We start from the raw sequence: 13,489 nt of genomic DNA on the forward strand, positions 1-13,489 counted from the left end.
TGCAAAATTTTCAGAACATGAGCCTATTCGTGCTATACTGATATTACATCTCAAGCAGATCTGCTTGCCTGCCGGTTTACTTAGATAACATGGTTTTGGTACTTCAAGGGATAAATAAATAGAAAGGTAAATAACAAATTGTATATTAAACAAAGTAAATATGAACCGTATCTATTCCCCTTCCCAACCCAATTGACGGGCCCGCCGCTCCCACAAGGAGGTTATCTTCTTCTCCTTGAGCAATAATGCCTCAGCTCGCTCTCTGGCCCCTTCACATATCTCCGTTGCAGCATTGCATTTCTCAGCCTCCCTCTGGTACTGAGATCCCAATTTTCTAGCTTCCACAAGGGTGATATTCATGTGATGTGTGTGTTCTTCTGCAACTGCTTCTTGAAGCTTCAACTCCTCTGTCAAAAGGTCAATGAACTGCTTCCCCATCTCCTTGTTGAGATCTGGATCATTTTTCCCACAATCTGTGTGAAATACCATTACATATGTAGAAGTGTCAATATATCATTGCATTAGTGGTAATGAAACTCATAACTAGGCAAAAATATGATTTGGAAAGGCAAGTTACTAAGCACTATCAAAAGATACAGGCTCCAAGCATATGCCCCCACCAAAGTAACTAAGCACCAGCTAGGCATTATGCCTTGCAACATGCCTATGCAAAAACTAATCATACAATGTTGATCACTTCCATCTAAGGTTCTGGGAAGGGTAGACTGGATATAAACAACCTTCAGCGTTTTCTTGTGCAAAGTGACTTCCCTCAGACTCAAAATAAGAAGATTTTTTTTTAACCTCCCTAGTTCAAGGTAACACAGAAATTGAGCACCCTAATTTTTTAGCTCTAAATAACCAAGCAGTGACCCAAAATGGGCACACAATTGTATCATATATATGACAAGGAAAATAATTACTTAGTTGTAATGAATGCCACCTTGGTTGATCACCTAGACAATAGAGCCTAAGATGCCTGGGCAATGCTTTAACTACATTGTTAATAAACATCATCATCATCTGATGCCTTATCCCAACTATATGGGGTCGGCTACATGAATCCTGTTTCGTTAATCCATTCTATTTAAAGCCATATCTGCTGTTAAATTATTAGTGCTTAAATCATTTCTTACTACTTCCACCCATGTCCTTTTTGGTCTACCCCAAGCTCTTCTAGCCCCTTCAAAATATTACTTGTTAATAAACACACCAAAATACCCCATAAAATAAGGTCAACAAAAATGAATTAAGTGATCTCCATGATATGGAGGTTCATTTTTTATTGATTTATATTAGACATGGAAAATAGAACCTTCTTTTTTCTTTTCTAGTATCAAGTTAACAGGTCTTAGCACAAGGCAGTGTAATTAAGGCAGATATGAAAACACCTATGGATTTTGTCCTGGCAAGATGAGTTGATGCCTAGGTGAGAACCACTTATAACCTAAGGGGAAAATGAATAAATTTAAGAGTAATATATATAACCATATATATTATAAATATTATGGAATTTCATATTAATTATTTGCCTAACAGCTAAACTAAGAGATAAGGCAATAGAGAATAAAATTAAAGATAAAGAAAGAAAATAAGTAGCTCAACTTCATTCCTACAGATTGAAGATTAATAAAAGATGATGCAGTACAAAAACAGTATATAGATAGCCTCTAACCTGTGACGGAAAGATTGACGAGTCCTGCAAAGGGATAAAAGACAAAAAATGGAAAATGTTAGTTTCTGAGTTTAAATAACAATGACCAGGGTTTGCAATGAAATTGAACTGAATAAATTTACATCATAGGCAACAAAACAAAGGCATGAAGAAGCTCATAAAGTAAGTAGATAATATGCTCCATGGCCATTTCAATGAACATAAGAGCAACTCATAGAAACAAGTTAGGATGGCAATGTGCCCATTAATGTTGAATAATTTCTGTGGACAAAAAATGAAGGCATAAAAAATATCATAGCTAAGTGCCATGACTTTTCCTATCAAGAATGAAATTAACATCAATTTGGAGAATATTATGAAGACCCTTGGTTTAATGTGATTTAGGCAACATTTGACTAAAGCTAAAACCCAGAGATTATGGCCAGTTAGCCAGAGGAGGCGGTTAATTGGATATGGGGTCAGGATTAAAAAAGAAGTTGATAATCAATTGGATTTTTAAAAATCAAAGGGCTGCTCTTGTGATAATTAAAATGTTAACGAAATATAGGAGGTTATTTTAGGAATTGTAAATTTTTATGAGATGATTAAGGGAAGCATCTTCATTTTTGAATGAATCCTAAGGTTCCCTATTAAATGAATGTCCTTTTCCAGTTAACACCAAAATGTCTCTCCTTGATCTGAGAAAACCATCAAAAATTATCCAAAGGCCTAAGCTAATGCAATGCGGCCAAATGATTTTAGTAAGCTTTTTTCTCTTAATTCACTTGTTAGTCACTTAATTTCAGCTTCCTACACATACACACACAAACTTAATTTCAACTAAAAAGGCAAAAAAAAATGCAGTTGTTAAGCAGTGCCAAATTCAGCCTTAAATGGGATAGTATGGCTATCATGTCAAGACTCATTCCAGCTTGTGATTCAGTTGCAGATAAATGTGCAGTCTGCATATGCATGGTGGTTTTCCATGTCATTCATGGGAACTAGCTAGTAGCAATTCCTAGGAGTCCATCAATTTTCTAATTGATGAAACCAAGTTGACTAACTATGAATTCATTGGTTTTGCCTATTCTTTGGGCAATTCCCTTTTTAGCAGTGTTTTAAATGGCGTGGGAGGCGTACGCCTGGAGGCGCACCTCTAGGCGAGGCACTCCCAAAACGCCCTGAGGCGTATGCTAGAGGCACTGACACCTTTGAGGCATACGCCTCAGGTACAAGAGGCATACGCCTCATGCACTTTTTTCATCAAGTGTGGTAGAGGCATACACCTCATGCGCATCTTATATAAAAAGAAAGAAAAAAGAAAAATAGGGAAAGGAAAGGAAAAGAAAAGAAAGGGAAGGGAAAGAAAAAGAAAGAGAAGAAAACAAGAGAAAAGGAAAGAAAAGGAAAGGGAAGAGAAGAGAAGAGAAGAAAAGATAAGGGGAAAGAAAGTGGTTTGCCCCCTGCCCCTTCGCTTCGACAAGAACCCCCCTTTCAACTAATGTTATGCATCTTTATTCTTCTTAATATAAAAGATTTTTATTAAAATTAAAGAAAAAATGAGATCCCCCCTTCCTCTTCATCCTCCTCCCCTTCCTCCTCCTAACCCCCCCCCCCCCCCTCTTAAGGAGGCTTATGCCTCCTTGTGTTCGGGAGGCTTATACCTCTTGCGTTCTGAAATACGTCTCACGCCTCTAGGTAGTAGAATGCCTCGCGTCATGCCTCCACATTTTAAAACATTGCTTTTTAGAGATCTCCCATCTCATAATTGAAGGGATGAAATGGTGGTTACACACCTACAATTTGCAAATGATATTATCCTGTTTTGTGAAGGGAAAACAGAACTTGTGAACCTAAAAAGGATAGTTCATAAATTTGAAAGGATCTCCAACCTTAAGATAAATTGGGGCAAGAACTGTGTGGCAGGAGTAAATTTAGGGAGTGAAGAGATGATTCGGCTAGCTGGCCTGTTGGGGTGTTAAGTAGGGGATTGGCCATTACAATATTTGGGACTACCAATGGGAGGAAATTCTAATATAGATAATTTCTGGTATCCAGTGATTGAGAGATTTACAAAGAGACTTGCAATTTGGAAGAGAAACTACATTTTTTTGGGAGGTAGGATAACCCTAATAAAGTCAAAAAAAAATGACAACCTTGATAAATTAATATACTGGATATAGGGTTTCCATGATCCTGAAGTCAACACTTTCTCCACAATCTTTTTTTCATCTGGCAAGAAATCACTGAAGCTGGGACTTGATTCCATACTTGGAACAGCTGTCATAGGTTGTAGGTGCCTCCATGTCTGGTGGGGTTACACTCTTCTTATCTTCAAAAAAGAAAAATTGTAATAAATTATAGGTTCCTTCATGTCTAGTGGACTTACACTCTTCTTATCTTAACCAAAAATCATGATAAATTATTTATTATGTCTACCTCAAGTGCATCAGATGTTTGCTTGTATTCAAAAGCTTTCATTGGGCTAACCACACAGACTGGTGTTAGTGGTCCTATAAAACATTCATCCAGCAACCTAAAACCATTTTGAGGCCCTATTATCAGTTTCTCCAATACATGATTATCTCCAACCTTGGAACGCAATGAATTTTAAAATGTTTAGATTATATTCTTCTCAAGGAAGTAATTTTGGTTTCACATTTAATCAAATGGTTTGCTAACATGTGTGTGTCAATTATAAACATCTGCCACATTAATGTCATACTAGAATAGGGATGGTAACATGGTAACCACATTTACAAGGCCTCATTCTGAGATGATATTGATGCTAACTGCTAAGACAACAATATATTCTATCACCACATTGCATGTGTGGTTGCTGATGAGATTAAGTTTTCAAACATCTCCCTCCCTTCTTCATGCCCATATTTTATTGTTTCTGGTCATCTTAGTGGCCTACTCAACTTATCAGTCATGGTCACCCAATATGAGATTTTCCCGTTCTTTAGTCGCATTCAACAAATCTCCTACTTTCCTACACTTTTTGTCAGTGTCATGAACTCATGATCAAAATAGCGAAGATGAAGAAAATCCAAGACTCAAGCTATTAAGTTCCTTAAGGCTCCGTTTGGTTTGTGGGAAGATTTGGGTGGGATGGGAAAAGATGGGATGGGATGGGAAAGTGTACAAATTTACACTTCCATTGTTCGGTTTTATATATGGGAAAATAATGGTAAAAGCACTGTGACGAGCTACTTCTTCGCTAGATTCATGTAAGGTGAAGAAGAGAGCTCCATGACTACATTGGCGATCAGAGAGAGAGAGAGAGAGGGAAAATGAGTGAATCAGAAACAATGGATGATCGGAGAAACTAGTCAAAACCAGTGAAACGGTTGCCAGAGACGGTAGGAATGATGGAGTATAGCTGTTGTGGAGTGCTCTGTTTCACCAAGAGGAAGACGAACAGTAGTTCACCAGCGGAAAGCGAATACGATGAACAATGCCGCTGGTCATCATTGGAAAGCAAACAGTGCCGCCGGAGACAGTAGTTCGCTGGCAAAAAGCGAAGACGATGAACGGAGAGGTACTAGAGGGCAAATGGTCCTAGTCACCGCCACTGGTATTTCCTGTGTTCGTTGTTGAGAAGATGATGAACAGTGCTTTTTTTTGGTGAAAAACAAAAGACGAAAGAAGAAGAAAGAGAAGAATAGAGGAGAGAGGGAGGAAGGGAGTGGCTGAGAGGGGGTGTCACCGCCGCTGCTCTGCTTCTAGGTTCAAACGGGGAAGGGAAGGTAGCATATTGCCGATGGTAACGGGGAAGGCACTGGTTCTCTCCCTCCTCTGTTCGTCGTCGATGGTAACAGTGGTTTCTCAAATTTTTCCACCGGGGTCGCACGGTTTTGGTGCAACCCCAAATCCACGATTTTGGGATCTGACATCCCACATTTTTCTCATCCCATCCCTCTATTTCCCTCAAAACAAATGAGAGAAAAAGGAATATTTTTGGAATATTCCCTTTTCTCATCCCCATCCCACAAACCAAACGGAGCCTAAGCAACATCACTTGCAATGAAGGAAAAAAGAGGGGTTTTACAAGGCTTTTTTTTCTTTTTGTTGGAATGATAGAGAAAACAGGATGTCCTCAAAAAATAAAGACCCAAACCCAAGTACAAGAGTTATCTAAGGTCCATCCTAAACCTAACACCAATCAAGCTCCCATACAGAAAAAGAAATCAATCAAAATCCATGGCTATCCAATGGAAGAGTTGGATCTCAGTAAAATAAGATGTCCAATTCTTTAATAGGTCTACCAGCACAGGATTGAGATGATCTTGGAATCAAATTGAAAAAGATGTTTGTTTAGGGGTGCCAAAAATAATAGCCTTGAGAATAATAAGATGTAGCATACTAGCATCCACTATCAGTTCTGACTTTCTCTTAACTAGCCAGCAATCACTTCAGAATCCCCTTCCACCTCAAAGCATGAAGCTTTTTCAAGAGATTGCAAGACCCTCAACTGATGAAGTAGACCATCCTCTTTCACAAGAAATTTGTTACTTCCATTCATGCTTTAATAGCCTTCACAAACTCGGAGAACAACATGACCTCCTGTTACAACACTTTCATCTCATTTGATGTTATTTCTTTTTTCAACATTTTTTTTGAGTATTTCTTTTTTCTTGTTCTTTTTTTTTCCTTTTCTTTTTCAACAATTTACATTACATTTTCTTGTGGAAATGGTTTCTTGAAGCACCCTATGTGTCTGCCTACTACTTGACTATATGGACATGACCATGCTTCATCAAGATGGAGAGGATGGACGCATGGAGAAAGAGAATAAAATGCAAATGTCATTACCCAATGATGATCCCAACTACCCAGGGTATTGAGAGGGGTTTCCAAGAATATGAAAGGAAGAAAAGGAAAAGAATGAGATAGCCAACTCTCTCATTTAGGGTTTCCAAAATTACTCTTCAGTAGATCCCCCATTTGGTTGATATGTTGTACCCCTCTCCCTTGGCACATTCATTAATCTGCTCTGTCACTAAAGTGAAGTTCATGTGAAAGTTAGAACCAAGATAGCATCTAATAACTTCTTTTCAAGACACAACACCCGTTGAAGTCTCCCATTACTTCAACCATCAAAATCTCAATCTCGTTGATGACTCCTAGATATGAGATGGCAAAAGATCTCAACTTCTGCACCATGTCAGAGCCATCACAATGTCAATACTCAGTTACAGTGGTGCAGCAAACAGTTTTATCAATGCAGTGAGGCAATGACCAGTTGTTTTGGCCTCTGAGTCAATGTGATAACTTGATAAATTCAAGATATTGATGCAATCTCATAAATAAATTAACATAAACTATAACCATGCAATAATCAGTTACTAGTCACTCAACCTAGTTGATGCTTAGTCATCTTAGGCAACCACATCATGAGAGTATCAACCAACTAGTTAGTGACACAACTGGTCTAGCCCTCAACTGACTAGTCAATACTTTGACAACATTGTCCACAAATGTTCAAAAGATGGCACCTACTATTATCTGAAAAATGTGATAGACTATTCCGCTGTTCTTTTTCTGATTTCCTCAGTACAACCTAGTCCAGGCGAGCTCCACATCCTTGTTCACAAGGCATGCATAGTGATACAAGGATGATGAAGTGTACTTTCAGCTACCTCTAAAGGGTCCAGATTTTTTGTTTTTTCTTTTTTTTAAAAGTTAGGTTGTTTTCAATAATCAAAACAGGGGGGAAGGATGTACATGAGAAGATGTACAAAAAAGGGCCATGGAAACACACACCACACACACACAAGCCCAAGCTAAAAGATAGACATTGTATTTGCACTATACAGAGAGTCCCTCCCCAACCCAGATTTAGCTAAGCCATCAGCAACCTGATTTAGCTCCCTTGGAATCCATCTGAAACCACAGTTAATAAGAGATGAGATCTCTAGGAGAATGTGAGAGAGATTCCAAGGGCCTATACCCAGATTCTTGACCCAACTTATAGCAATCCTGAATGTCCTGCCACTACTAGAGATCTAAATTGAAGTTTAGCAATCCTAAGCCCCTCCAGGAGGGCACGCATCTCATCTTCAGCAGCATTTGAAACTGAAGTAGGACCACTGTAAACCCAAAGGTCCCCATCTGATCTGAGGATAATGCCCCCAAGCGGCTGCAGTAGGATCAACTTGACTTCTTCTAAAGCATCCATCAAATTGCAGAAGTCACTATCTGGTCTAGGGAGGAGAGGTGGACAGTGGACTGGAAAAAGGAATAACAGGAGAGGACACATGTGCACAAATTTATCCATTGGCAAAGAGAGCACATTGTGAAAATCATATGTCCCTACTATTATTAACACCAATCAGCAACGATACAAGAGAACCTATATGAGGGCTTCTTTGGGATGTCATATTAGTTCATGTGATTATCAACATTTTTTTTCTAATTTGTATTACTAACCTAAGATGCTAAAATGCTTGGAAGTGGCAATGAAGATATGGATGCAAGAATTGGGATTCCCCCTACATTTCTCTCAAGGAAATGGATAAGGACTAATGGCATCCATTTAATATGCTCATTCCATGCTTTTATTTTTAATTTTTCAAGTTCAGTTATCACTTCTTAATAATTATATCATGCCAAATAGAATATTAGAAAAATTATCTGTATCATGTTTTGTTAAGATACATTTCTATATATTTTAGAAGTGCTCATACTATGGTCAAAAAGCATCATGTCATCTGATCAAGCAGGTGAAGTAAGCATGTGGAGACATTTGGTTATCATACTTGCCAACAATACCTCATTCACTATCACACTTTAGTTCTACATTTTGAGGTCCCAAAAGCCTAGAAGAAGGAACACATTGCATTAGGTTGGCAGGCTGCTGAAAATTTTAGCCAAACCCTTCTTTATCAATCCTGGTTCTGTTTTGAACGCATGCTAAGGCTTTTTTTTTTTTTGAGCAAAGGCATTATTACCTTGAGAATTCTTGACCTTGGGCAATGTGGAATTGCAGAATACAACTAGTGTTTCCAACCCAAATAGCTTGGTTAAGGATTTGACAATGATGATGGTCATGATGGCATGCATCACTAACAATGTCCATTGTTATTGACCATGAGAAAACAAATAGACAGAAAACATACTGGTCTATAACAGCCAATAAGTGGAACTAATCTCATCTGAGTGGCATTTTAGGACATAACTGACTAGATCCTGTACTGTAAAGTTTCGGTAGAGAATATTTTAGACTGCCCTTTCTTTGGGTTTCCCATGGAGTGGAAGGCCCTTGTCTAAAGCAATTACATTCACTTACCTCGCTGTACCAACTATAGGAACTAGCATTCATTAAACCTCTGACATGTAGCAGAACAAAACCTTCTAAGAATTACTCTGGTAAAGGTCCATCCAGTCCTACTCATTAAAACCTAAAAGATTCGTTACTATTACAACTTCCCATATCTTTAAAGCCTAACTTGAAGATCGGATCATTTAAGTGGCAACAAAAACCATGGCCCCCAATGACATCAGATCTAGAGATACTTCAGATAGCTCTATGTTATAGAAATGCAAATACTTAGTTCAATTGTATTTCACTGTCAAATGAACACGAAAACGTTGAAAATGTACATGAAGGATGAAGGATATAGAGATTAAAGACAAGCAAGTGGAAATTGGAAAATTTAAACTTGATTATTTACAGTATCTCTCCAATTCAACATGTTCGTACAGAAAGATAAAGCAAAACAAACAGAAAAAAAAAAAGAATAAATAGTAACCAAGTAAACCCCTGAAAATGATTCCAAATCTTACTCTGCCGCTAATATAGCCATTTCTAAACTGGATTTCTTTCATGAAAAATGCAGCAAAACCAGAGATCCAATACCAAAATCAACAAAACTAGAAAACAAAAACTGAATTGGGCGCCCCTTCGATTTCAACCAATCATCACATAACCTCACAAAATGAATGATAAACAAAGACCCAGAACCAAAAAAAAAAAAAGTTAAAAAAACAACAGAGCCAACAAACCAAATCTAAAGCAAAAAGAAAGCTTACCAGGAGCTATTTTGATGAGAGAAAGCGGAGGAGGACAATCACAGGTGCAAGGACTGCAAGAAGGTCCATTTTTGCCCAAATGAAGACCCTTCTTAAACTTCCAATACAAAGCAGGCCCAGATACAAAAAGAGCCGAAGCTACTGCAAACACCACCAAACAGAACCTCAAACATGGCCCCGACCGACGAGGACCGCCCGACATCTCTCTCTCAGTCACAGTCCCTCCCTTCTTCAGATCTGATAACTAATGTAAACCACCTTTTATGAGCTCTAACACACTTTCCCACTCTGGTTAAAAGTAGAACTTTTACAAATTTTACTTGCTTGTAAATGTAAACCGCGGTAATTTTCTGCAAAGCCTATCAGCCCATGTCGGCATGTCTATGTGAGCGACAAAACAAGCAACTGTGTTGATTGTTGAAATCAATGTTGTTTATTTCTGAGGTCAAGATCTGCAACATGGATACGGTAGATGATATGGATTAAATTTTCTAAAGAACACAAAAATATATCTGGTTTTTTTATTTAAGGTTCTAGTTTGAAATCCCAATTAAGGACTAGTTGGCTTTTTTCTGGTTAAATTACAAACCCCCCCTGTGCTATTGGGTCGGTGACAATTATCGCCATACAAAGGCGATAAAACTCCTGAACTTTTCACTTTTGCGACAAAATATTTCCCTCCGTCACATAACTTCTTAAAAGGGCTTTCTTTTCATAAAAATTAACGAAGTTACGATTATTGACAAAATCAGAGACGTTTTAAAAAAAATTGCAAAAACAGTGAACCGTACAAAAATCTTATTAATTTTTTCTATATTGCCCCTTATTAAAATCTCACCCATCAGAATTGGGTTCTGCTCCTCGGACAGGGCGCACATCTCACCATGCATTTAGAATATTTTCCGTGAATAAACACAAGTATGGGAGATGTTCCTAATGCATGGTGGGATATGCCTGTGAGGCGCCCTATGTGAGGAGCAGATCCGATCTCCACCCATCAAAGCATTAGGCCAAATTTTATTTTCTTTCTTTCATTATTACGTGTCTATCTCTCTTTCCTTGTATTTCTCTCTTCTCAATTTGTTAGGGCATTCCTTTATTTCTTTATCTTTTTTTTTTTTGTTTTTTTCTTGTATATTGAAATAAAGTTGGAGGCTTCCATCTTTGCAAAAAACATGGATCGATCTCTTTACAGTGGGGAGAAAGGATTTGTGTAGTCGACCACAAATATCTAGAATTGTGGTTGGCTTGAGTCTAAAGTTAGTTTTTGTCAATTATTTAAGTAAAATCTCTCACAAAATTCCCTCTACACTTCCTAGAGAGTAAAAAACCTAAGAGTTCATGACTATCTCACAACTTTGTGTGTTGTTGTAGCCATGGAGACTGCTAAAATGGTAAAATATGTTTTGCCTCGTGAGTTCGTCTTGTGAAGACGTATGTTGCTCATCTCAAACAATTGGGGAAGATGATTGCAACTATAATTGATGACTCAGAATTGCAAATATTATTTTATCACCTATGTAATAGACTATCCAGTATAGTGGAGGCTAGATCATCTAAGGTTTTGAGAATCACACAAACCTTATGGTTTATTGGGTTCTAGGTGCATTTGATGGTATAATTACAACTAAATCATCTAAGGGATAAATGTTTGCAACTATAAATGATGTTCCAAAATTGTAAGCAATTATCCAGTCTTTTTAATCTCAGATGGTTTTCAAGTCTGTAGTACACTATCTGGAATTCCCCATACCAGATGGTCTACATGTGCACCTATGAGAATCATATACAACCATGTGGTCTGTTTGGTTTTAAAGAAATTTGAATGTGTTAAGTCACTTGTGTAATTGATGATTATAACTACAATTGATGACTCAAAATTGTAAGCAACCATCTGGCCTGTTTAATGTCGGATGGTTTCTAAAGTCTGTAAAATGCCATTCGGTCTCCACTATACTGGATGGTCTTTACACTTGTAAGAATCATATAAAACCTTGTGATCTATTGGGTGGTTTCTAAGCTTGTAAAACACCATCTGGTCTATTTGTTATCAGATGATGACTAAATCTATTAAACACCATCTGATCTATTATATACCAAATTGTCTAGGCACTTATGAGAATCATATAAAACTTTGTGGTCTATTGGGTTTTAGATGCATTCGAGGATGTAAATACTATGAGATCACCTGGTTGGTCAATGTTTGCTATTATCTAATAATTGAACATTTTGAAATGATGATCTAGGCTTCCCTGTTGACTTCCTTGTCTCTAGGTTTCCTCGTCTTAGATGCAATGACTTGATACGTTCTGTTTATTTAATTATTTGTTAATTTATTAGTAAAAACAAATCCATTCGTATGATAAAAATCTTTTATCATTCAATTTAATACTACTACAAGTATCTATAGGACTTTTCTTTGAGAAAAATTTAGGCTTACAAATGTATAGTCTTGGCTAAAATTGGACTAATTTTGGATAAAAGAATGAATTCTTTATTTTTCTTTTGATTTTGAGGAATAGTAGTGAAGGCGTTTGGCAAGCCTGATTCAGCCCACACTCTCTAAATCATTCCCTACCCCGACGTCCCTCTCGAAATTTACTTCAATGGTGGAGGTTTCATCCTCTTTAACACTACAACCCTATCGTTCCATCATTGATGTGCTCGCGTGACCTCTAGTTCGATGGCTTGGGGAAAGTGTTGCTAGCTTGGTGAAATGGAGCAGTGGAGTTGGGTGATTTAGTGGTATTTATAGCCTTAAATTTATCTAAAAGCCAATATATAAACCGGTTCTACATGATTCTCAAGTATGTATTGATCATTCGATATTTGATAGACATTGATGGTTTTTAATAGACTGTCACACCATCCAATACAAAAATGATCAAATGGTTTCTTCAACTTTCAAATTACCAAAATAAGTGGTAAACATCTATCACCTGAGTGATATAGTGGTACTTGTAACCTCAAATTCATCTAAAAATTAATAAACCACATACTTTTATATGATTATCAAGTATGTACAAACCATTTGGTATTTACCGGACCGGATGGTTTCTTGTACTTCCATAAAGTTGTTAACACTTATCATTCAAATGTTATTATGACTTTTAGAGAATCAAGGACATATAAGCATTTTTATTAACAATCTCTCATACAAGCATTAAAATTGCAAATATCATTAATATAGAAAAGATCTAAATATATTTTTCATTAGTATTACAAATTGTCGAGGGGTTAGACTTCTAACCCATTCGCTGATACATTAGAGTTTGCATATTCTTAACAACTTGCACTAACACTACAAATTCTAATTTAATAGAAAATTCAACTTGGACATCTTGTATGAAAGGCCACATTTCCTGTTAAGCATCCATTGAACTACATTTTTTGCTCAACATCCACATGTACTTTAAAAATTCAATTCGGGGTCAATTGGTTTTTCTTCTTGGGTTTCCTCTTCAGTCAATCTCTTTTTGTGTATATTACCAACAAGTTGGAGTAAAGGATTTATTAGTGGAGTTAACTCATCCAACATGGCTTTGGTTGCTTTTCTTTCTCAACTGGATGTGAAGTAGTAGGATTAGCAACACGATTATGAACGTTTCTCTTCTTATGTATTGAATGTACTAGAATGTCTGATGGAGGCTTTACATCATTAGACTCCTTATTGTTTATTATGGACGCACCTTCTAATGAAGCATTAATAATTAGTGCTTTATGAACATTTTGCCTACGCTCATATTGTAAATTAGCAACATGGAGTAGTGTATAGGAAGTAATTAATCCATATTACTA

General features: G+C 37.1%; 1 protein-coding gene across 1 annotated transcript; it reads right to left on the bottom strand.

Moving 5' to 3' along the window:
- Positions 1 to 10,097, bottom strand: NKS1 (ubiquitin-associated protein (DUF1068)). Its single transcript, XM_010277986.3, has 3 exons — positions 9,692 to 10,097; positions 1,676 to 1,699; positions 1 to 473 (listed from the first exon to the last, which is right to left on the bottom strand). The coding sequence occupies exons 1-3, from the start codon at positions 9,891 to 9,893 to the stop codon at positions 172 to 174; spliced, it is 528 nt and encodes a 175-aa protein (XP_010276288.1). The 5' UTR covers positions 9,894 to 10,097; the 3' UTR covers positions 1 to 171.
- Positions 10,098 to 13,489: the final 3,392 nt, after the last annotated feature.

The sequence above is a fragment of the Nelumbo nucifera genome, chromosome 4 (assembly GCF_055504915.1).
Source record: "Nelumbo nucifera cultivar China Antique chromosome 4, China Antique-T2T, whole genome shotgun sequence".
NCBI lineage: Eukaryota > Viridiplantae > Streptophyta > Magnoliopsida > Proteales > Nelumbonaceae > Nelumbo > Nelumbo nucifera.

Coding starts and splice junctions, on each gene's coding strand:
- NKS1 (XM_010277986.3), bottom strand. CDS start 9,893: ATGTCGGGCGGTCCTCGTCGGTCGGGGCCATGTTTGAGGTTCTGTTTG. Junction 1,700..9,691: donor TCTCATCAAAATAGCTCCTG/GTAAGCTTTCTT, acceptor ATCCCTTTGCAG/GACTCGTCAATCTTTCCGTC. Junction 474..1,675: donor CGTCAATCTTTCCGTCACAG/GTTAGAGGCTAT, acceptor TATTTCACACAG/ATTGTGGGAAAAATGATCCA.